This window comes from Falco naumanni, chromosome 1, assembly GCF_017639655.2.
Source record: "Falco naumanni isolate bFalNau1 chromosome 1, bFalNau1.pat, whole genome shotgun sequence".
NCBI classification, from domain to species: Eukaryota; Metazoa; Chordata; class Aves; order Falconiformes; family Falconidae; genus Falco; species Falco naumanni.
In genome coordinates this window covers 25,482,057-25,505,541 of record NC_054054.1, presented here as the reverse complement: position 1 = coordinate 25,505,541, position 23,485 = coordinate 25,482,057, and the positions used below count along the sequence as shown (strand labels likewise).

Here is a 23,485-nt window from a genome sequence, read left to right as displayed (position 1 = left end):
TGTTTCAGCAGTCCACCTCAGGACATGCGCTCTCAGCAGAGTCAGAGGCCGGCCCAAAGTTCCTTCTAAGCTAAATACTGTATTAAAAGCAATGCACGCCTACCCTGGCCGGCACATACTTAACTAGCTAGGCAGCTAGCTCTGGGGGATAGAAGGAGTTGCCTTCGCACAGAGGGAAGCTCCAGCTTAGAAGCTAACAGAACAACAGTAAGGACTCTCGGTGTAGAAGTAGAAGCACCGAGTTGTGTCACTCTGAATCCGTACGTGAATAACCCACAACTGGGAGTGCACTGGTGCTAAGTGGTCTGACAGTGCATCCTTAGCTCCGAAACAAGTGGCTTCAAGAACTACAGCTCCAGGCTATAACTGTGCTAGCATAAGGTCAGATGCCAGCAAGACAGTCAAGAAATAATAGCTGACCCAACCTTAAATAATATTTGGGCAGGTGAGGGAGTTCTCATAAGAATATATATTGTTGCTGCCTCCAAACATGCTGCATCTATAAGAGATCTCATCTCAGCTACCTGGCGTCCTTTTAAGTTAACAGCTATTTCTTAACCAAACCCCTGAGGTCTGCACATTACACAGATCCTAACGCTGTCTCCATGGACTTTAATGCTTCTCCAAGCCAAGTTGTTTTCCCCCAGCTCCCACATCCCTATCTGTGTCGTACCCTTGACCAGAAAACACAGTCTTCCATCCAAGATGCCGTCTCCCCAACAGGGATACTCCGTCCAGCTGTGCACTGCAGTAGATGTCTGTCCTAGCCGGTCCATCTTACTGTCCTCACTGAAGATAATTCCGACGGTAAAGAGGGCACAGCTTACTACCCTGGCCACTTTAGAAGGGCCATGACAGCCCCTTAGCTACGTCTCTGTTGCTGAATTGTGCCTGTATTGCATTCCCCAGCCTTGCAGGCTTTTCTTTGGCAAAGCAGTCCCGTTCCTCTAGTGGCACGTGCGGCATGTAGCGATCCTTGTTGGCTACTAGCAAGGCCCACTCTAAAATCCAGCCTTCCTCTTCCCCTTGCTCCCAGCTGGACACTACATAGCTCATGTCCCAGCCACATCTTCTCTGTCACCAGCACATTTCCATCCTCTCCCGTCTCCCAGTTCCAATCCCCTACAGCCATCACTCTCATTTGCTGCCGTCTGATCACAGTCCTGAACAGCAACTGGGCAGAAAGACAGTGCATAAAGCCAAGCTCACCAGACAAAAAGTACACACTGGCACTTGGTGGGCTTGCAATGATTTTCCTTCCCAACAGTCCTTGGTATATATCAGAAAAAGGCACTGGACTTGTGAGTCTCATTCATCCTGCACAATAATCCAGGGAGAGTGAGATAAGCTTTCCTATGTTTCATGACCTTCCCATTCTGCACCTCCTCCCCCCTGCGCACACACTTCCCCCAGACTTTGGTAAAAAGGACATGAGTCATAAGCTGTGTCACAGGCAAGGAAAACCTAGAACATGTCCCATTTCAGTCCAGTTTCCAGAATAACGGCAGCGGGCCCGGTGTCACCAAAACCTTCTTCGACAGGACCCCATATTCTCCTCTCCTCCTACGCCAGTGGCTCAGGTGAAGGGAACAGGGGGGCAGGACAGACCGCTCCTGACATACTGCGAGGCACCGAGAGCAGCCTTTGCTCTGGCTCCAAGAGTTGCTTTGGCTGTACCGATGCGAGGCCACAGGCTGCTCTGGTGTCATTCCTGCTGCCACCACAAGCTGGAAACGTTGGGCCTGTTTTTCACACCTCTAACCCATCACTGGCACCACAAGAACACAGACAACTGCATCCGAAAAGGGTGATCGCTGTAAACGAAATTACCATAAACTTTTCCTTTAAAACCATGAGGAAAAGGCACTGATGTGAAGTCCTGACGCTACTTGTTCTAAGGCAAAGGACTGCATTGCACTATGAACTCAGCTGGGCTTCGGGCTGCTTTGCAGATAAAGTAGGAGGAAACTGTAACTTACACCCACTACAAGTGTATCTACAACTAAGGAATGAGATAACTAAATGCCCTTGGGGAGATATGAGAGGCATTTAAAACATAAAAATTGCTTACCTTTCCCTTACCAGGTAGGCAGATATACACAAATGTCTCGGCTCAATAGTGCCTGAAAGTCTGTTGCAAGCCCTCAAAAGCAAAAGAAATTAAGGCTTTGAGGCAGCCACGGTGCAAGGATGCGCAACCCCACTGAGAGAATATTCCCCATCAGGTAAAAAATTAAGCGGCTCTGGAGAACTGCACAAGTTGCCAGAGTCCACGGGTGAAGTGAGCGTGGGTGGGCAGAGGCCGGCCCTTCTGTGCTGGACACGGATGCCCGGGTGTTTCACAAGGGCATTCCCAGCTCACCGGGTGCTGTGCTGCACTCAGGACTCTCGGTCACGTGGCTGCTGGGATAGACGCTGCTCACCGCATGCTGAGGGAGGGTGGCAGCAATTTGCTTTGCTGCTCTTGCCAAAAGCCTCTATTAGTATATGTTATGAAAGCTCCAGAGATACAAAACATTCCTAAAACCACTTTATTAAAATTAGTAACACCCGAAACTCCCCCTAGTTGTTTATGGGTGGCAGGGCCGAAGGAGGCAAGCAGCAAAAGAGACGGAGAAGCCTCTGCTTTCTCTGCAGCGTGACAGGCCAGGGGAGTCTCCGTACCATTTCAGCTGGCTGCTGAAACGCTGCCTGCTTCCCCCACAGTGCACGCCGAGGGCGAGACCGGATTTCAATCTACAGATGCAAAGTGTTACTTAAGGACTAAGTATTGGTTTACCATCCCCCAGCACCTATGAAATACCTTCACAGACTGTCATGCTTTCATCCCCATGGCATCTCTGCAGCTATTTTGATACTCCTCCGGTGGCAGCACGGAGGCACGCGTAGTGCCTGCAGCTTACCAAATGCACATGCGGAGGCAGAGACTTGTTACTGTGTCTTCCATGCTCCCGTCTCCTGCCCTTCTCACAGACGGCCTCCTCTGTGGATGGTGAGCTGGAGTAGTGTTGGCTGCCTCCCCAACTCCTTTTCCTGATGCTACGGCCCCAATCCATGCTGCGGGAGAATGAAAATTTAAAGCTGACCAAGGAGAGAGATCTAAGAATGGTGAAAGGGACAGGTCATTATATTCAAACATGATGACGACTTTGTCCCTTGAGTCTATTTACTCTGCACGCTGGGACACATCAGATCCTGTGCACAGTGGCCTCAGTAAATCAACCCATGCTTTTTTCCCTTTGCTTCCTCACCCTTGGCACAAGCCAAGTAAACTTCTAGCTCATGTCTTGTACCCAGGTAGTTTGCTGCTTTTCAAAAGAGACAGGAGATTTAGAAGGTCTACAGTTTGAGACGGACCCATGTTTGAACTCAAGCTTCTGAAATAACAAGCCTCCTGAAGCAGATGCAAGCTTCTTTTGCACCATCTAATCCCTCATGATACATGGAAACCTTTGCTTGGATTTCTTAAGCAGTGACTTGCATTACATCATATGGAATTGTAATTTTGTATAATTTCTATTAATCATACTTTTTTGCATTCTACATAGGGCCATAGAGCTTGGGGGAATTTAACGCGTGGAAAGGACTGGACTAAAGATTTCGTGTGGAATCTGAAGACTGTACAGGCCCTGCTCTACATCTTTCTGCATATAGATCTGCCGCTGTGCCATGGCAGAGCCCCCTGCTCCAAACACTCTTACGAGGCTTGGGAGGGACACAGCAATGGGTGCCCGAGTCTGACTGTCCCCTACATTGCTGCATTTTGGGTTTGATTTTTTTTTTTTCCCCTCAGAGTTCTTTCAAGGATAATGGGATGTTTTCTGCAGGGCCTTCTGCACATGTACTGACCTGTGTGAACCCAAGTTCTACATTAACAAAGAATATTTTTATGAGAAATAAGAGGCAAACTTGCTGTTCAACATTATCAAAACACCTGAAATCTACGTCAAAGCCTCAGCACAAGATACAGTATGGTATGCACATTAACGTCAAGAGTTTTTTCTGTCATACACACAGGGCACCTTTATCAACTTTTCACTATATGTTTCCATGTCAGCTAGACACTGATCACAGGAGATATCGCTTGGCATAACAGAAATTCTGTGTCTGACAGCACACAGCTAAAGTGCTGAAAGAAGAATAAGCAAATAACAAAGCAATACACATTCTTAAACAAATTATTAAAATGTTTTGAAGACAAAGGGAACTTGGCTCCTATCTGTGTCAGGTTTTCTTTCAATACAGATACAATTTTTGTGCTGAAGGAGAGAAGCACTCATTTTAATTCACTTAAATTATGGATAATGCGCACAATACCCAGAAGTCCTGTGGAAGGCATGATGGATGGCTGATAGAAAAATCCTAGGACAATACATAGTCTAATTCCCACTGCTGTCAGGTGTTACGTCACAAGTCACTGCTCAAAATCAACAATGCTAATGCTGCTACAATTCCATCTGCATGAAGAGGAGAGGCAGAGGCCCAAATGCAACAGATTCCCCCAGATTCTCCTGTGTCACAGGAACAATTAGCCTCTTGCGATCTGCTCCGAAGTCTAATGAAGTCGAAAAAATGCTCAGGATTTCAACAGACTCTGCCCAAACTGTGCCCATATATAGTCCAGCGTCCCCAAGTTTTCTTCTGCATCCAGGGTTTTTACCCTTCTAGTAATATTCAACGCACACTTACATTTATGAGTTGCCGTTACTGAAGAGCACGTTGGCTCATACCTCTTACCTTCCTCTTCTTATATATGTATCTCATGGTACTTCTTATGAAAGCAAACACCACAAACAAGTAGGAACTTTTAAGTATCCCATGGTACTCAAAAGGCATAAATGCCTAAATACCCAAGGACTCAGATGCTGCAGGTAGCCTAAGTCTGCATCCACTGAAGTCAACAGATGTTTTACTATAGCCTGCAGCACGGCTTGGAGTTAGGCCAGAGCTAATTGGGAAAATCACAGATCCCTGCTTGATGATTAATTCTCTTGAAAAGCCTTCAGTGGAGGCATTCAATTGCTACATTTCACAAATACTTAATGGTTTTAAAAGCAATCAAATTAACCCTACTTGGAATCACCCTAAATACCTCTTTAAAGACTTTCCAGGATGCAGTTTGAATACAGCACCTGAAGCACAGGAGGGCACTGGACAAGTTTATAGTGGTACCCCACACATGGTGCCTTCGTCCCTCTGCCTAAATGAACCGGGGAGGTAAACCAGTGTATACGTGCCCTGAGGAACAGGAGGGGAAAGCAAGGACAGCTGGCTCTATCTTTCCTCCCAACCTCGAGAGACCTCTCGCAGCTCCTTCTCAGTGGGGTGCAGCTCAGTCCTTGGCAGAGCTCAAAACCAGGGTTCAAAGGCCCCTTTGCAGCTCTCCCCCATGCCGCATTCAAGGGAATAGTCTCCACACGGCATAAACCTATGTGTTTTCCTTCTGCATCAGGGCACTTGCTCTTGGTGGGAAGAGGAAACACCTGCTCTGGGTAGGCCAGGAAGGATGAACCTGAAAGGAACCGTGCTAAACCAAAAGGAAAGGGTCAGGGAGGAATGTGAGGGGCTGCATAACTTGGTCTGACTACCCCCGAACTCCTTATGGCTTCGCTGAGGTCACGGCCACTTCTGTGCAGGCCTCAGAGCGTGTGTGCATCGGTGTAAGGTCATGTCCTTTCCCTACGTCACTCCCCATTCTTCCTGGGAACGACCAGGAAGAAACTTCTGGTGTTACTTGGCTCCTGCACACATTTTTCACGCGCAGGGGAGCACCAAGCCCATAGAGAACATTTTTTTGCTGCTGTAATCTTGATGGAAAAAGTAGTTAGTGATGGAGGAAGGAATTCAGGAGATGGCTGAGAATTGCCTGAGGGAGAACTTTCAAATGTATTTGCACATGAGAAGTCATGAACGTGCCACCAAAAAAGTCAAGAGAAGTATTAACAAGACAAGGGGAAAGGGCAAGAGAATTTCTTGTCTTTCAGCTCCTTGGAGATCCTGCCTGCATTTCAGTGTGCTGGCTCACTCCAGTAAAGCCGGATAGCCTGAAAGGGCACTTCCGAGAGTGGCAGCAGACACCACAGAAGTCATCTACAGGCAGTTACAGCTGTAGAATTCCTTCTAGTTGGAAAATGAGAAAACACCATGCTTGAACCTCTAGCTGTTGGACAAACACAAGAGTTCCTGCAAGTGATACCCAGTTCTGGGAGCGCATAGTGAGCTACAGGCACTGCTGTTAACAGGGCTAACTTTCTGCCTGCTTGGTGACCAGAGCAAAATCAGACCCTTTACGGCACCAGCCCATGAACTACTGAAAAGGGGGTTGCAACGCAACTACTGAAGCCAGCTCTACTGCTGGCACCGGCGTTCACTTAACAGGGGCCCACACATCCAGTAACAAAGTTAAGAGCTGTTGTTTTAAGCCATGTAAGCTGAGCTGCGCACGCTCACGCTCGTGTAGGGGCTACGATGAGGTGTTCAGCTGTAAAAGTGTAAGCAGGAAGCCAGAACGCAGCTGAACCAGGGGCCGCTGCACTGAGATACGTATCTCCTGTGACTTTCCACAGATCTTAACTCTGCCATTAGTGGAACTAGTCAGTGTCCCCAAATGTAGTTCTGGGTCTTGAACTTTGTTTTGGTTTGAAATACTCTGTCCTGCTTCTTTTGACTTGTTTTACAGGATCAGGTCAGAAGGGACTGATTTTACAGGTTCATTAAGCAAAGTGCCTTTCACCAGACTCAACTTGCCTTCGTTTTCTTGTTCACGCTTATCTTGACATTCAAGGTTATGCACCTCATCGAGTAAGGCAGCAAGAGAAATAGCAGAAACTCCTACCTGAAGGTTTTCACAGCCACCGCTCTGTTGCCAGCCATCAGGTATCAAAGGTTTTACTCCTATGAGTGGATCCAAGGTCTGATCTCAAGCCAAAGAGAAAGATTAGGCCCCATAGCCTAATAAAATAGGAATTGTGTGTTCAATTGTGTTCCTTGCTACAGAGGAAAAATAATAGTACAAAGACAGGCTGGCTGTTCTTCTAGACCTGCATTATGCGCTGCAAGGAAAATCCTCAGCACTCACAGATCAATACCAGCACTGCTAACATCAATAAGGCCGCATTCATTGAAAGCAGCCAGGATTGGGACCAACACATACTTAAGTCCTGTCCACCTGGATGGGACAGACACACTGTCCCATTCAGAGGTCCAGCTGCTGCATTTCACTTCCCACCCTTGCCAGCAGCTCCTCTCCCACCTCTGTAACGATGATAAACCCCAGCTTGCCAAGCTTCAGTGCTTGCACTGCTAGGGACAGAAGGCAGATTAAGCTGCCAAAGTCCACCAAGTGTTATGCCAGAGCTAAGAAGACTTGTACCCAACATACCACCCCTTTAGAGGCTAAGAGTTTCCAAAAATCAAAAACAGGTAAGGGCACTTGTGCTTCTCTTCCTGAACAGCATCCCTCCAATAAACACACATGAACACATGACCCTGTAGCCTTGAAAAGGGGAAAAGACACAAAACGATTAGCCAAATACCGCACGTTCTAGATACACGGCATGGCCTGTAATGCAAGGTCCCCCCTCGCTGTCCCTGTCTGCCACTGACTCATCTCAGCCGGCTTCACCCACCCAACGGGTGGCTGCTGGACTGTCTGGCTCGCAAAGCAGGGATGCGCCAAAGTGCCCAGGTCCTCCCTGTTACGTAAAGCTGTCACAGCTACCTGTGAGGCCAATCTGTTGCCCCGCAACCTTTACGTTCCGAATTAGTCTCTATTAAGACAGCTTCCTGGAACACTGCTCACATTAAAATCTGCTGCTGGGCTCTGTCAAACGGCCGGCAGAAGTCAATAAAATGCAGTTCATCATGGGATTTACCATAACAATGAGACACAAACAGACTTAGTCTTACGTACAGAAATGATGTCAGACAAATTAGGTTTGCCCAAGTTAGTCAGACGCTCTTGCAAAGCACAGCTTTGTCCTCTCATGTCTCAACCCTGGTTGTGCTACTTGTCACATGGAGTTATAGAAAGACACCTTTGCACACCAGCCTTGAACACTGAAGACAAGAGGATTCCCCCACCACCAAACAAAAAAAATCTGAACGACAATCAAAAAAAAGCTAAGAGCAGAACGTACTTAACAGCGCGACAGTGACACAGCTGTAACACTCCCGTCCCTGGATCACATTGTGGCTCCTTGCCTTGGGAAGCTGAAGGTGATGGCAGATCAACTTGCAGACAACAATAGCTCTCCAAAGACTGGGCTTCCAGGAGCAGTTCAGTCTGAGGCAGCAGGTATGGGTACTCTGGGCTTGCAGACGCACCCTGCCCAAGGAGCTTTCCCACCTCAGGCTGGCTCTCACCAGCCAGCATCAACGCTGCCATGCTGCATTTTGGTCAGTCATAACCAGGAAACACAGGCTGGCATTTGAATATCAGGTATTCAAAGTATAGCAAACTGTATTTTTGCTTATTAAAGGACAAAATACTGTTATGAAGAAACATCACCAGGGAATCTTTACAAGGAAACTTGTTTGCCAGCATTCACCAGATAAATTAAACCTAAAGTTTTCATTAAAAATTACTGTTTCAAGTGACTCAATGTTAGACACAGAATCAAAACCTCATATCTGCATATGTCTGACCTTTTGAAGAGTTGGAAAACTGAGCCCAGAACTACAGCTCAGTTTCACAGGTGGCCTTATTTCCGCAATAGGGCAAAACTGCCCAAAACCATCAGATGGAAAACTCCCCCGAATGGCTGTGCGAGATATGCCTCTGCTCACAAGTCCAGCTCATCTTCAGCTGCTCCAGAGAATGAGCATTTAAAACAGGCTTTATCTTAATTTGTCATCAAGTTTTGTCTCGCAAACTATTTTTATGTTAATATTTTGAAAAAAATGACTGAATTTTAATTTGACTCAAACAAGTCACCAGTTGGTTTGGACCAGCTGTATGACAGCATCTGTGCTGTGATGTGAACTGTTACTTCTACGTGGACTTAATAGCAGGACATGGACTGTAACTAATCTTTGGAGATCAGCTAGACTGACAATTCCATGACAGAAGTCTTCTGAGTGTTCTGCTTATTTTTGCGTCACTTACTGAGTATATTTTGACTTCTTTTTGGTGCTACCAATTTCTAATCCTTCCACTAACAAGATGTCCACCAAATACAGCAAATGGCAACTTAGCTCTCTTTCCAGGCCTTAGGCCTCTGCTGTTTCTCTTAAATACTCAGGCAAAATGTTGGTCTGCAAACAGAAGAAAAGCAGTCATCTAGAGCCTGGACAGGTAGGCTGAAGGCCCAAGGTCTATGCCAATGTCTAGCTTCAGGCAACTTAGATAAAGCAACCTGCCATTTTCTGTGCCTTTATTTCCTCTTGTATCATTTCATCTGGCCTCTGAGAAAAGAGACTTTCACCTCTTCTCCCTGTAGTTACCTATCCTCTCATTCAAGGGTCTGCCTGCCCACGCAAGCACTGGGCTTACATACGAGTCAAACCACTCTCAACCAAAAACCAGGCTGTGCCCCAGCTTCTACCCTCAGCAGCCACACGACAGGGTGCTTTTCCCATCTGCACAGCAACTAGCAAAAGGGGCCTGGCATAGCAGCTCTCCCAGCAACAGCACAATAAACATTTTCTGCACAAATCAGTGGTGCGGGCCATGCTGTGACACCTCCTTCAGCTTGCAAAGAGCTGCTCTTACTCCCATACAATTCAGCGAGAGTAGGAACAGCCCAAAGTCTAGTCATAGTACAAGATTTTATTGCTGTCATGGTAATTAATGACTACTTACACTGAGCTTTTAATGACTACCTGCACTTTTATTTTGTTTGTTTGTTAACTGGGTCGTAAAGAAGTAGTCCCAAATGATTTCCTGGGTTTATAGTACAATAGGGACCTCTACAGGTGTTTCCCTCTTCAGAGCAAGGCTAATGACATGACACGTATCAGCAGGCAGGCATCGCTGCGGATGCCATCAGAGCTCTGCAACACCAAAGTGTGGGGCTGTGCAGACAGCACGTTCAGTGTCTCCATCAGCAGGTCAAGTTGCTCACTGGTACCTTCAGGCCACCAAAGCAACACCTTGAAATGCAAGCGATAACCAGTGCATTTTCCCCCACTCCTCATTTTTCATGCTGCTTTTTCTAGAGGCTGGATGCAGCTACCCCCCTGCCATGAAGCTGTTTGGTTCCATGCCAGCAGCTACTGAAACAAGCAGGGCTGTTGAAGACCCTACCCATGATGGGAGAGTTGACCAAATATAGCCTTCAGATTTTATCTGCATAGTGTTTTTTATCTGCATCATGCAGATTATCTTATTTCAAATACATACATTTTGTCATGATACTTCTCTGAATAGCTCCAAAAGTTAAAACAAACAAAAAAAATTACACCCATGCCACACAGGACATAGAACTGTGAATATTCAAAGAGTAACTCTTTTTGTTTACCATCAAATTTTAGTGTTACCAAGACTCACCCCTCTTTCCCCCCTCTCAATACTGCTAGCGTGTTACCGATTTGCTAGAGAACCATTTCTTGAAAGAACTCAAAGGAGAAGAATGATGTGTCAGCTACAGCACTATGGAGCTGCTTTTTAAAAGTTTGATGCCTTTCCTTCATATGAGTTTAATCCCTCCCTGCCTTAGTTCTCCACAGCACATCATCTGCAGAGCACTGCCTTGCTGCATAAGGACGCTCTAAAGACAAATCCATTAAAGACTGCAAGCTTCAGGGGTCAAGGGAACTATTCTGAACTTAATTGTTAAATCAATTATTTTGCCAAGTTCGCCTTCTCTTTGAGGGGTGCTTTTCCAACTACAGTGTATTTTACGGACCAGAAATTAAGTAAAACATATGATGGATGTAAAGATGACATTCTCCTGACAACTACATGATTTTGGGGGATTAGATTTATTTTTTTTCTTTTTTGCATGAAGTCCAGAGTCACTAGCATGTAACCAGTTTCACAGCTGGTTTTTAAGACACAACCCAGTACTCACATTCAAAGCACACACTAGTCAGCCTTGTGCTAGCCACAGGAGCACAAATCAGTTTTTCCCTTGCAATATGTGCTAGAAGTCGGGCTGCCATAGTAAGCGGGAAGGACCAGAAACCCTGCTGTGTTATTATGCAAATCATACTCTTGGTTACTGAGAGTAAGAGAAAACCTTCTCTGAGGGAAAACTGTCTCCTACCTGCCTGCCTGCCACCAGACCTCTAAGACCTTCTTCAGGAGCCTCGGGCACTGCCTGCAGCTGCTGGCTGGCTATTGATCTAGATGGGCTAGCAACCTGGCTGCTCCTGCGCCCTGGCAGCGCAGGTTGCTGAATAAGCCATGTGTGATCACAGGCACTGCTGCTCTTCAGCAACAAACCTTATGAGGCAGGCAGGACAATGGACACTTCGTACTCCAAATGTCAGCCATCAATACAAGTCCTTACACTTCCTTCCAAGATTAAAAGCAGTATTTTGAAAGGACAGTTGCCTTCCCCACAGGTTTCCATCTTGCTATTTTAAACAGATCTTGCTGGGATCAAGTGAACTGCAGGCCAGCCACGTTTCAATAGAAAATGCGTGTCTAATTCAGGGGAGGCACTCAAGTCACAGCCAAGCATCTGTGACAAAAGTACACCTGCATGGTGACTGCAGATGCCAGTGAAGCAGGCAGAGGGCTGGGTAGTTTAGGGGCCACTAGGCTTGACAGATGCGCGGCAAGAAAAACCAGCGTGGTTCCACCAGCCAGGATGATACACAGGGCAAGTGCTCTGTCCTAGGGAAAGGCAGGTACCAGTATTTAACACCTCTTTCTTGGCCCTGCTGATTTGGTGCCCAAACAAAGCTGATGCAGGACTGCCTAAAAGCCACACAAACACAGAGTTTCCTCTTGACGTGACAGTTTTTGGCACGTGCAGCTACTAGGAAGCAGAAGCTTACAACTCTGTTAATTATCCCATTACAGAAGGGAGCCTGAGCCTGATAAATGAGCCAGGAAAGATGATCCTGATCCTCTGACAGGCCAGTTCTGCAGGAAATTCAGCACTGTAAGCAGTAACACACCATACTAGCCCAGTAGCATCTGTCACTTATCAAGGGAGGGCTCCGCACAGCTGACTCCACGAAGCAATCTGAGGCCACGCAGACTTCCTCATCTGGGTCACTGCATCAAACAGCAGAGCGAATCATTCACGCAGTGATGCCTCAAACACAGCCTGAGCCTGATGAAATCCCTTAAAACTGCAATGACAACGCTCTTCTCCCACATGGGCTACAGCCCGTAAACACTGCAGACTGACGGGGAAGGCTGTCACCTGTGTTGGTGCCACCAGCCTTGGATGCCTATGAAGCTGGTAGCCTGTTCGGAGGATGTGCTTCAGCACAAAGGGTGAAGAATGGCGAGGAATACATTTCTGGAAACCTTGATACCACTTGGAAAAAGAAAACAAGACCTCCTCTTCCTTTCTTCTTCCCATCTTCATCTTTCTATTTCATTCTCATTTTGCATGGTACAAACTCATCTGGTGTTTCACTCTCAGGCTCTTCTTCTGCTAGAAGAAAAACCTCAGCAAACTGGCAGCCCTTCCAAAGCTGTTGTGGACAAGAAAGCAAACTAGAACATTTCACTATTTAGCTTCCTCCTAGACTGTGGCCTTGTAATAAACCTTCCTTTTCATTTACGTTAAGCCAAACATTAAAAAAAAGGAAAGCAGTATGTGTTTCTATAGGTATGAATGTCTCACTGCAATGAGTAAATGCTTTTGAAGAAGCACTTGCAGACCCTGCAAGGCACCTGCTTAACCACTGCTTTATAAAGGGTGTCAAAGTCAGTAAGAGGACATGCAAATGGTTAAAACCAAATGAAAACACAACTGTCCCCGAGAGCTTTCTTGGACAAGTGAAAAGTCCAGTTGTTCAAACTCCTGCCCTCAGTCTGCCCCAAGACACAGCCTCTGTGTTGCAGAAGGGCTGATCCTCTGTAAGTGAATACAACACTTGCAACGTGTGTCCAGGAAGAGACAACTCACTGCAGAGAAGGAAATTCATTCACTTGGCAAAAGCTTTGAGGCTTTCCAACCTTTGGCCTACCTAGCTCTAAGATGTTCTCTGAGACTGATGAGAAAGATCTCTCACCTGTGTTTTCCTGATGACATGCACGTTTCTAATAAAGATTCCCATTCAGTCTGTCCAGCATGTGCGAGGGGTGAAAGGTGTTTTTTGGCTGTCTGTGTGCAGATGCACAGATTGTAACTGACATCTAATTGCACTCTCACTACATACGTGTGACAGAAAATAGTTAAGGCAACCACCAAAAGCTGACTTGAAAATCGTGAAGAACAGAAGTTGTCTCTCAGTGGATGCTAAGGAAAGGTCAGAAGAATGGAAAGGAGCAAACCATACAGCAATCTGAAGATTTAACTTGAGATGAAGAAAACAAAAAGGCTGAGAGTTGGAAAATTAGCTCAGTGCCTCTTACAAAACACTCATGTGTAATCAAAGAGCTTTCTCCATCCAGCTCCTCAGCAATAATCCTTTCTGTGTATACATGTGCCGCTTGCTCCTTGCTCCAGTCTGTTGCACGGGGACTCCAACCAACCAGCGTGTGATGTGTTGTTTTATTTATTGATATCAAAGGGAGAGCCAAGATGACTCAGCTACTGATCAGGATCCCCCTGTGTGAGAAGCCCACTGAACTTCAGACCACTCAAGCGCCAAATGTACATTTAACTTTTCAAAACCCAGTCTTTCATATATATTTCAGCATTACCACTGTAGTCTCACAAATACACAGGTTTTTCAAAACAAATAACATGCATCCTGTTGTGAAAGTTAACTCGCATAACAAAGAAATTGAACTTTCCAGCAGGGCACCTAAATTTAGGAGCCTATATCATCCCATAAAATTGCAAAGTACCTAACTGACTTTTTCTCTCATAGATGACACATCACAGCAGATGTGTCTACAACATGCAACAGCTGACATGAAATTCTTGGAGCCATCTCCAGTCTCATCAGCACTGGCAAACACTCCACCTGTCCATGAGAAGTCACAGTTAGTGCCATTGTCTTCAGAACCAATTTTATTCTCTTTTCCTTGAACAAAAGTTTTTGACCTTTGTGATTCTTCATAGACAAGATGAAGAAAACCAAGCATCTAGGACGTAATTTGTTCATCCCAGGTGGAACAAAATCCCTACATTCACTTTTTTTCTTATTTGAGCCGTCACATCATGCACATAATCTGAAAACAGAATGAAAAGAGTCTTTTCTGGGCAAAGCTTTCCTGGAGTTTTGTAACAAAATTTCAGCTTCTCTAGCAACTGAAGTCTTGTGCTGAAACCACGGTGCAGCGAGGTTATGTTCTGCCTGAAGTTCCATGAAGCTGATGAGCTGCTATATGATATTAGGGAAGAGTAGAGTTCTTTGTCATGAGCACACTCAATAATCCATTTTGAGCAAGATGCCAGATTCCTTTGCTTATGAAAATAGTAAGAACTTGCCATGCTCAGAGGTGTTATTATCTGATTTTCCAGGAATTGCTTACTCTCTATTCCTAGGTTTAAGTAAGCTTTTGAGAACCATCCATTTTCCTCAAGCCAAAGCATTTCACGAAAAGAAGCCTAAGCTTTGCTTAGCACACTGAAGGTATGTGTGTGTGAAGCACACACACACAACTGCTGTGATGGAAGAGGGCTGTTTATCCACACACAGAGGCAGCAGACACTGAAATCAGAACCCAAATGGTTTCTTGTCAGCACATGATGTTTAGAATACAACTTCATTGTGAGACAGGTTGTGATTTTCCTCCAGAGGAGGAAAAAGAAGGAAAAAAAAACCAGAAAAAAAAACCAACAACCAAAACAGAAAAGACCAGAGCAGAACACTGTACTAGGGCTTGAAATGACTGAAAACAGCTAAAACCAACTCCCCTCAGCAAATGCCAACCATAGGAAAGCGCTGAAAGGGCTGCAAGTATCCTTAGCTGTTCAGACCTGCTCATCTAGCAACCTTTACTAAAAAGGGGAAGTCTTTCTTCAAAAGTGAACGGAGCCCGTCAGTTCTGCAGGAGTTCCTTTTATGTACTCGCTCTGTCATTCCCTTTATTTCCTCTCATCAGTGAGGCTGGGATACCTGCCAGATGGCGCGGGGTGGCCTTCCCAGCACAACTTCCTCTCCTTTACAGGCAAATTGGTAAGTGTCCCAATGCCAGACCTTCACAACGCTGTCTCGCCCATGCAGACTTTGTAGGGTGATTTCAATTTCCTGCATCTAAAACGGACAACATCATATGATTTTTATCAGACAAATCTAAAATCCCAGCAGTTTGAACAGAACCTACATCTAATTGCCTAACTCATTAGGCAGCCCCAATGAAACCCACGTTTCAGACAATTGCACCATTTGATCCAAATGGCAGATCAGAAAGCAGAGGTAGCGTCAGCTCCTTTAAGATCGCACTGCAGATCAATAACAAGCAAGAACACACTCCCAGTACCCTCAAAACTCTGCACACTGTTTCTTCCTGCCCACTGTAATTCAGATGAATGTAATCAGAAGGTTACCTATCTCCCATACCTCTTTCTTACGTAGCAGTAGATGATAGCAAGTATCCCACTTGTCAGTATTCCTACACCAATTCCCACAGCAATGTAGCGTTCGTAAGAATTATGTGCATACGAATTTAGTGTTAAATGTTCACACCTCTCTCCATTATAACCTGCAAGGCACCTACAAAATAAATATACACCATGCAAAAATTATTCATAACTTCTTATGCTTTGTATTTCAGAAACATGTTAGTTTTCATCAGTTCTAAACAATGTGGATCAGACCTAAATGAGGTTGGGCTGAATCTGGTGCTCAGTCAGAGCCTCTTCAGCAAGACTACCAGTTGCCCCAGTCTATCTAGTTTAAAGCTAGCTCAAGTACTGCAGTCACAGCAGCAAATGCAGTCTAAAAACATACCCTCATCACGGAGGGTGTGGACAAAGGGCATTGTGCTCTGCCGATCTTCAGCCGCTATCATGTTTCAAAAGGCCAAAGCTGCCCAGGATGGACCCTATAGTCCTGATGGGTGTTTAAGCCGTCATGGGATAAGGGAGCTGCAGCCGACATCTTGGAAGATCCTGCCCCCTTCATTGTGCCCACTGTGCAAATCTGCTTATTCCTCTACTACTTACTCTAGCGCTGGTTGTAATTTAAGATGCCATCACAGCAGTGAGTGACAAAGCTGTGAATTTTCCCTCTCCCGTCCTTAGTATTACACTAGCACAGCACTACTGCCTCGTTAACAGTTCCAAGGCACCACAGCACCCAAGCCTGCGCCAAACTAAACCTGACTGGCACCCAAAAGCTACACTCTGCTGAAAATTAGTCACATAACATAGTAATAAGGCAAACAAAGAAACAAGGCTCCTGTTGTTTTTCTAAAAAGGATACTTATAAGCAGTATTCTTTACTTGCATATGGGTTTCCTCAGTTCGTTGTGGAAAGCACAGAGCCCATTGATACAATAGCTGTGATGTTCTTCAAGACACGTCTGCATAAGCTTCAAGAGCTTTGGCTGCTCTGTGTAGTCTACTGTGAAAAAGGAAAAAGTAATGTTATATTCAGGGGAAAAAATAATCATTTGAATATATTTTCACAACTCAAGTTGAAAGGACATTGCCTGCATAAGACACTTAATACATAGATTTACTGCGATGTCTTGCAAGCAGATTCAAACATTGCTGAGCAGAGCAAGCTTCTAAGACATTCTAGCATAGCTTTAGAGAAAGAATAAACTATAAATAAATTACTTGCTCTTGAGAAGCGTGTGTAAAAATGATTATGGGAGATTCATCCAGAGTAACATCAGCACTATTGAACCTGCAATCCAATCAGAAAAAACATCCCAGGAATATCAAGGGTTTAGGACACAATGAGAGCATCGAACTATTCTCCGTATGCTTCACAGTCAGAATTCAAATTATTAGTTACTTCCGTTTTTCCTTTCCCCATCACAAGACAAAATATTGCATTTCTAACGCTCCCACCTGCCAGCTCTGCAGCTATGAGTCAGTGATGCGTGGTGAGATTGCTCTCTCCATCCGCTCTGCATGGTCTCATGGTAGCAGAGCACCTAATTATGCTTGTCAGCACCCAAAACTGCCTGGATGGTGTTCCCATGCAAAAGCATGGTCCACGATTGTAAGGTTTCTGAACTTCTACAAAATTATATGCATCCAGGTCAGGAAGCATGTTTCTGCTTTGAAAACACACAAAATGACTACCTTATTCCCAACCACAGTGGCTCAAATGGGAATAAAGAAGTAGTCAAAACTGTTCCTGGGGATCTGATATCAAAGTTACATACTGATAGAAGAGCACCTGAGCCCAGGAGCGAGGTACCCTCACTGTGTAGGAGTGCAGAGGCCGGGATGAATCTGTAACACAAGAGCAGGGGTGCGGCAAGCAAAGAGAAAGCTTTACCGTCAAAGCAAGTATCTGTTTGAACTAGTCTCTCTACCCAGTTACAGAAATTGCTGGTGGGGTGGGGTGTCCAAGCAATGTCTTACTATTTCAAGGGACTGTTTTACTGATGGCTGAAGGTGATTTCCTAATCAAGTGCATGTCAACACCAGCTTTCAGTTATAACCACAAGAACAACATCATCATGCAGGAAGGCGACAAGGTCTGCTCAGAATGACTAAACAATGGTACAACATGCAGAAACCTTCCTTTCTGACTAGGTGCTGAATCAAGGTCTGGACATATTGCACTGATGGAACCATTGGCATAGACGTAAACCTCTAGCCATCCTGTGGGCACCTGAAGATCCCACAACACATTTTTCAGCAGTAACAGAACCAAGCCCCTAGACTCCTGACTAAATTCCAGCCCGAGTCATTTGATGGGAGGCATCCCTCCTATGCACTTAACTAAGCAATTTTTTCCTTCTTCCTTTATGTAGCTTCATCACAGAGATGACAAGTGATGGTAAACAGCTGCTCTACTCTATGCCTGCACGTTACAGCAATTCACAACTTCAGCTGTGAATCGTGGTTTGGACACCTAACAGTCATGATGTTATCACTTACTCAGATTAAACAACGCTACTTTGAAAACCATGCCCTCTAAAACCTGAGAGAGTAATCTGACTTTCAGCTCATTAAGAGACTTAGGGAGAACAAGTAACAACTCAAGTCTGCTTGTTGGACACGTTTTACTACAGTTTCTTGGGAAAAGCTACTGTGGTGGAAAAAAGGACATCTCGCTTTAATACGAACTTCTCTAGGCTAAGAAAAGGACATCTTTTACATTCTTGTAAGGAAAAATTCTCTTTGCACCATGGGGATGGCAGACCTAAAACTAGAAACACAATGCTAGAAACTATAAACCAAGTCCACAGTTCTGGCCTGGCATCAAGTGACACTACATACATACCGACGGATACACGGAGGCCCTAACCATCACACACCACCAGGTAAGTACCTGAAGCAGCTCACAGAGCAGATTTGCAGCATCACCCAGCAGGGAGCTCTACGCTACCACAGCTAGGCTGTCCCCATACTGACACCAGAATGATGTCTCTGCTATAGAAAAGCACTGTGTAGGGCACGCACACCACACACTCCGCAAGGGAAGAAGTCTGTGCTGGCTACACACGAGCTCTAGCATCAAACTTTGGCTCTTCTCTGGCTGCCTCTGGGAACGCTGCTGACAAGCTCCGGCCAAGAGCACAGTCACCACAGGAGCAGGCCTTGGAGGAACAGATGTAAGGATGAGAAGATGGACAGGTTTCCAGAAGAAAAGACAGTTTTGTGACAAGAGATGGATGATACCATTTTCTGCACAGGAGGACTGTACACTGCTCACTGCTGGGCAAAGCAGAGTGGGAAAAAAAAAAAAAAAAAAAAAGGCACGTGGTAAACACAGCTGCCAAGGAAATCCGGAACACAGGAGAGCTGGAAAAGCCCATTTTCACTTAGGCCTAATGTACCTGCAGAGCAGCTACTGAAGCTCTGCACGGAAGAGTTTCAAACAAATAGGCAACAGCATATTCCCTTGTGACTCTCCTCACACTTAGGCACCAGCTGGTTTGAATCATCATTTCAGCACAAAGGGGGCTGAAGGGCGAACTATAAAATCAGTAAACATAACCACTCAACAGAACCCTTTAATGTGCACTCCCTGCTGCCCAAAGCACTACCCTTCCACCAGGCCCTGAGAAAATGTCTGCTGCACAGGTTTAGTATTTCACTTGTATCTTTCTTTACCTTACAGGGCTGAGGGCGGACAGAACACGACACAGAAATCAATAAGGAAGGTACAAATATACATGCCAGAGGCATGAAATACCCAGCCACCTCTACTCCAACTTCCACCAGACCAACCCCCAGAGCCAGAACATCCCTCTCAATTTCCCCAACCGCTGCCGAGAGGTGGCAGCCTTCCATCTTCCAACGTCTTGTGGAAGAAACCTCGCTTGGTGCAGGTACACAAAACCTCTTCCACCGAGAGCCGTGAAAGTTAGTATACTGTCATTAGGAACAAAGGTCAGCCTGGAGCAGAGGCCTGCCTAGAAAGCGTGAGGCAAACAGCTTGCCATGGGGGTGACAAACAAACAGCGCATTCCTCCCTCGTTGTCAGGAGCAAGAGCTTTGTCCGTTATGGGTTGCAAGATCAGATCTTAAACGTACACACAAAAATTCTAAGCACTAATTATTTTGACATTGCAAAAGTAAAAATTACCTCCAAAAGAATGATGAATCTTGAAAACAAAAAGAATGCTTTTCTAACCCATCCCAGAGCATTATGCTAATTCATATCGTATTATCCACCTAGATACTAAATAAGCTGTTGAATAAACACATCCATGTGCCCTTTCATGTCACGTGAGGAAAGAAAAGCATGCTGTGTAAGCACTTGACAGTTGCCTGCAACTGAGTCATTTGAACAGATACACTTGGCAAGATCGGACATGAAATGAAAACTACAGGTACTTGGAAGCCTGGGCATGCCAAAACTGACAGACTGGCAACAAAAAGAATCAGCCGCTAAGACCACGACAGCTCAGCCTTCAAGTATGGCGTGTCGCAGAGGAATGGAAGAGTTGGAATGGGGAGGGAGGGAAGGGGTCTGCCCCAGGTTCAGGGCCTCCCTTACAGGCTGCACAGAAGAACTGCTCATGGCAATGAAAGGATCTCATTTTTACCCCACAGCAGAACCAAGCTCTTCCCTACTCCTAGCTGCCCGTCTTGCTACGAAGGCTCCCCTCTTCAGCCCAAACAGTGTCAGAAGTTATCCCTGCTGCGTCTGTTCCAGCCAGGCATCCTCTCCATTACCAGATTTTTCTCCCCTGGCTGATCACCAGCTGTAATGTTTCCCAGCCCCAGCGCTGGTGACAAGTAAAGCCTGTGTAACAGAGTAAGGGGATAGAACATGATCTTCTAAACAGAAAGCAAGCAGACTGAGCAGAAATTAATGGTTTTCCACAAACTGCACCTTAGTCCCCAGAGGACTTGCATTCCCACAAGAAACTGCCAGTTCCTCCAGTGATACCTAACCAGGAGTTCATTTTCTCAGGATCCGGTATTACTAAACTTTGGTTATAAATCTTACCATAAACTTAACTTGCACAGGACTAGGAATGACAAGAAAACTTCAGAGAGATTCAGCCAGTTTCTTTGGTGACTCTAAGTATTTCTTTTCAACCTCCTTTCTGGAAATCCTGTTTTTAACTATCAGTGGCTTTGTAGAAAGTCCACCGAACTCCTTTTAACTACCTGTGTAAACGTGTGCTTGTATGTTTGTGAATTTGCTTCCACCTTTGAGGGGGACACACTCTCAACTAAAAGTGCTGGCACTTAGTTGACTTGCACAGCCACAGCTAGCATAAAGGTGTATGGGACAATTAGACACAGCTGTGTCACTGTAAATAAGCCTCTTATTTGCTAAAACATTAACTCATAACTCCTGCCTTCTAGAAATAATACAGACAGGGTTCTTAATGAGTCACAAAATATTTCTACTTTATTATACTCCTGTTTGTTGTATGCAACGCTGGAAAATAGCATCACAGGCAAATCCACTAAACCAGACCATAGTGCTGCACTGATAAAAATCAAACTACTGTTGTCAAAAATCAACATTTTGACTTCACATACACGTGCATATATGTATTTTACATATATATATATGAAACCCACATATAGTATATGTATGGATGAACATATATATATGTATCTATAAAACTGTACCACTATGACAAGTAAGACAGAAAAAAGAACAGTTTGACTTGTTATGAGAAAAATAGCTTATGGACCTACTAAAAAAAGCTTGCAAGACATCCTGTGATGACTTACAATTAACAGAAGATGATTTGTATGCATGTTTGTTCTTTTTAAAGTACAAAGACATTAATAAGTATCACAGTTAAAATCCTTTCCTCCTTTACTGACCTGCCAAAACCTCAGTTCCAGATCGCACAGTTCTCCAAAAGTAATGACATCATTAGGACCTGAAGTAACATCAAGAATGCAGCTTGCAGGATAAACACAGCGCTCTGGTGTCAGATGTTGGCAGGTAAATAGCTTGAGTTCACATTTCAGTCAGAAGAGAAAAAGAAAGAAAAGAGAGAGCTAGCACTCTGAAGAGGAATGTGGAAGCTGCGATAGCCAAGAGCAAAACTGCAACAAAGAAAGAAACTACTGAGTAACAGCAATGAGAGGCATTACTCGAAGTTACGCTTGCTGCATTCTTACTTGTGTGCATAAAGATTCACACTGCAGACAACTAGAAACCAAGCATTAGTTAAAAATAGCAGAAATGGCCATCAGAAACACAGATCACCTATCCCAATTAGCCTTAAAATATCTTCTTCAAATTACAACTGACTTTGGATAAATGATCCTTTAGCTGATACATGCTGAGCCTACCCCAGCTGAGTGGCAGCTGTTACTTCACAGAAGTTTTTAAGGCTCCATGAAGAAAGCAGTTCATCTCACATAAAAACATACACAAAATTCAACAGTGTCCAAGTGACAGAGGCATTACAACAGCTATCATCATAACAGATTTTGTTGGGGTTTTTTTTTGCTTTGTTTGGAATGGTTTTTTGGTGTTGTTTTTGGTGTTGTTTAGTGTTTCTTCTTTTTCTTTTTTTTAAGTGACAGATTTAATACAGACAAAGAGAACAGAAAATTATTACCTTCTGTGTTGTTTTTTGTCCAATTATTCCATAAGTCTGTGCTGAGGGATGAAACAGTAATAGCTGACTCTTCACTCAGTGCCCCCATTGCTGTGTAATGCAAACAGATGCTTACTGTAACAGAAAAACTCAGTATATCTATTCAACGTTCACTTCAAACAGAAAAGCATGTACCCACTTAATATAATTCTGATACGATGCAGCAATATAATAACAGTTCATTTAAAACATTCTTGCCCCAAACTTCCTTTTGCCACAGCATACTTATGATTATGGGGAAACAAACTATTGTTTGCAAATTTCCAAAATACATATCCATTCCATTCTCTGTTCTATTATCTTATGCAATTTACGACACAGATACCTGTAATATACTACAATGTCACACCTATTTACCGGTCTAATAGCTTCTTTTCAGAGAGTCTAAATTATACCCTATCAGTTAAAATCTCATGCAGGTTTAAAATTGCTAAAGTAATTCTGCTTCGCAATGTCTCTGCATGCTTCCCACCCCTACTGCTGATTTCAGAAAGAGTGAACTATTGTTCAACAAAGCCTTGTATCTTACGACATTGAAAAGCCTCCTCCAAACCTACCTTTCAGCAAAATATAGATTAGCATTCCAAATGCCATGGCAAGCAGCTGCTTTAACACCTTCCCAACTCTTCTTTCCAGGTGGCTCACTTGCTCTGCTTATCTGTGCTCCCGTGTTTTCTCTTGCACTTATATGCCACGAAGCGTCATCTGCTGCTCTCACCAATCAAAAAAAGGTGCATCTGGCAACAACCTCAGCCCCTGGGGCAACCACACATTTATTTAGGAAACTGTTATTATCTAGCAATGGGATCAGGTTTTCTTTTGAAACCCTGGTTTCCTATTACCTGTGGGCATAATTGTGCATGCAAAGACACAGTTTTAAAGAGAGACCTGGTATCTGCCAGAGCAGATCAACGAAATACAGCAAAACAGAGGTGAGCAGAACGAAAAATGACGCGTTGTGCAGAACGTGATCTTTCTTTCCCTTAGCAACACAGGTCTTGCATTGCTCCTAGGAGGATAGTCAGTATTCAGGACGCTACTCTGGAACTCAAGGCCAAGAGACCAGCTCCTGCTTTGTTTCTCTTCTTTCCTTGGCCCTCCCTGTACCTCAGCTCCTTGCCATCCAGAAGAGGAACTGCGAGAACAGCTAGTGCCAAGATTAGGAAGTGATCAGACAAAACGATAATGCATGATATTCACCATCAGTGACTGCCAGCAAGAAGCCTTTGATCACAGGCTCTGGTGAGC

At 44.7% G+C, this 23,485-nt stretch overlaps 1 protein-coding gene across 1 annotated transcript in view; it reads right to left on the bottom strand.

The window, feature by feature from the left end:
* The window catches only part of LOC121084787 (probable bifunctional methylenetetrahydrofolate dehydrogenase/cyclohydrolase 2), a 70,412-nt gene that overhangs the window by 7,099 nt on the left and 39,828 nt on the right, over positions 1–23,485 (bottom strand). Inside the window, exons 8-11 of the mRNA XM_040586724.1 lie at positions 22,199–22,288; positions 16,467–16,587; positions 15,583–15,735; positions 15,139–15,276 (exon numbers count right to left, since the gene is read on the bottom strand). Coding sequence (XP_040442658.1) covers positions 15,222–15,276; positions 15,583–15,735; positions 16,467–16,587; positions 22,199–22,288 — 419 coding nt within the window. The 3' untranslated portion in view covers positions 15,139–15,221. The remainder of the gene's footprint in view (positions 1–15,138; positions 15,277–15,582; positions 15,736–16,466; positions 16,588–22,198; positions 22,289–23,485) is intronic.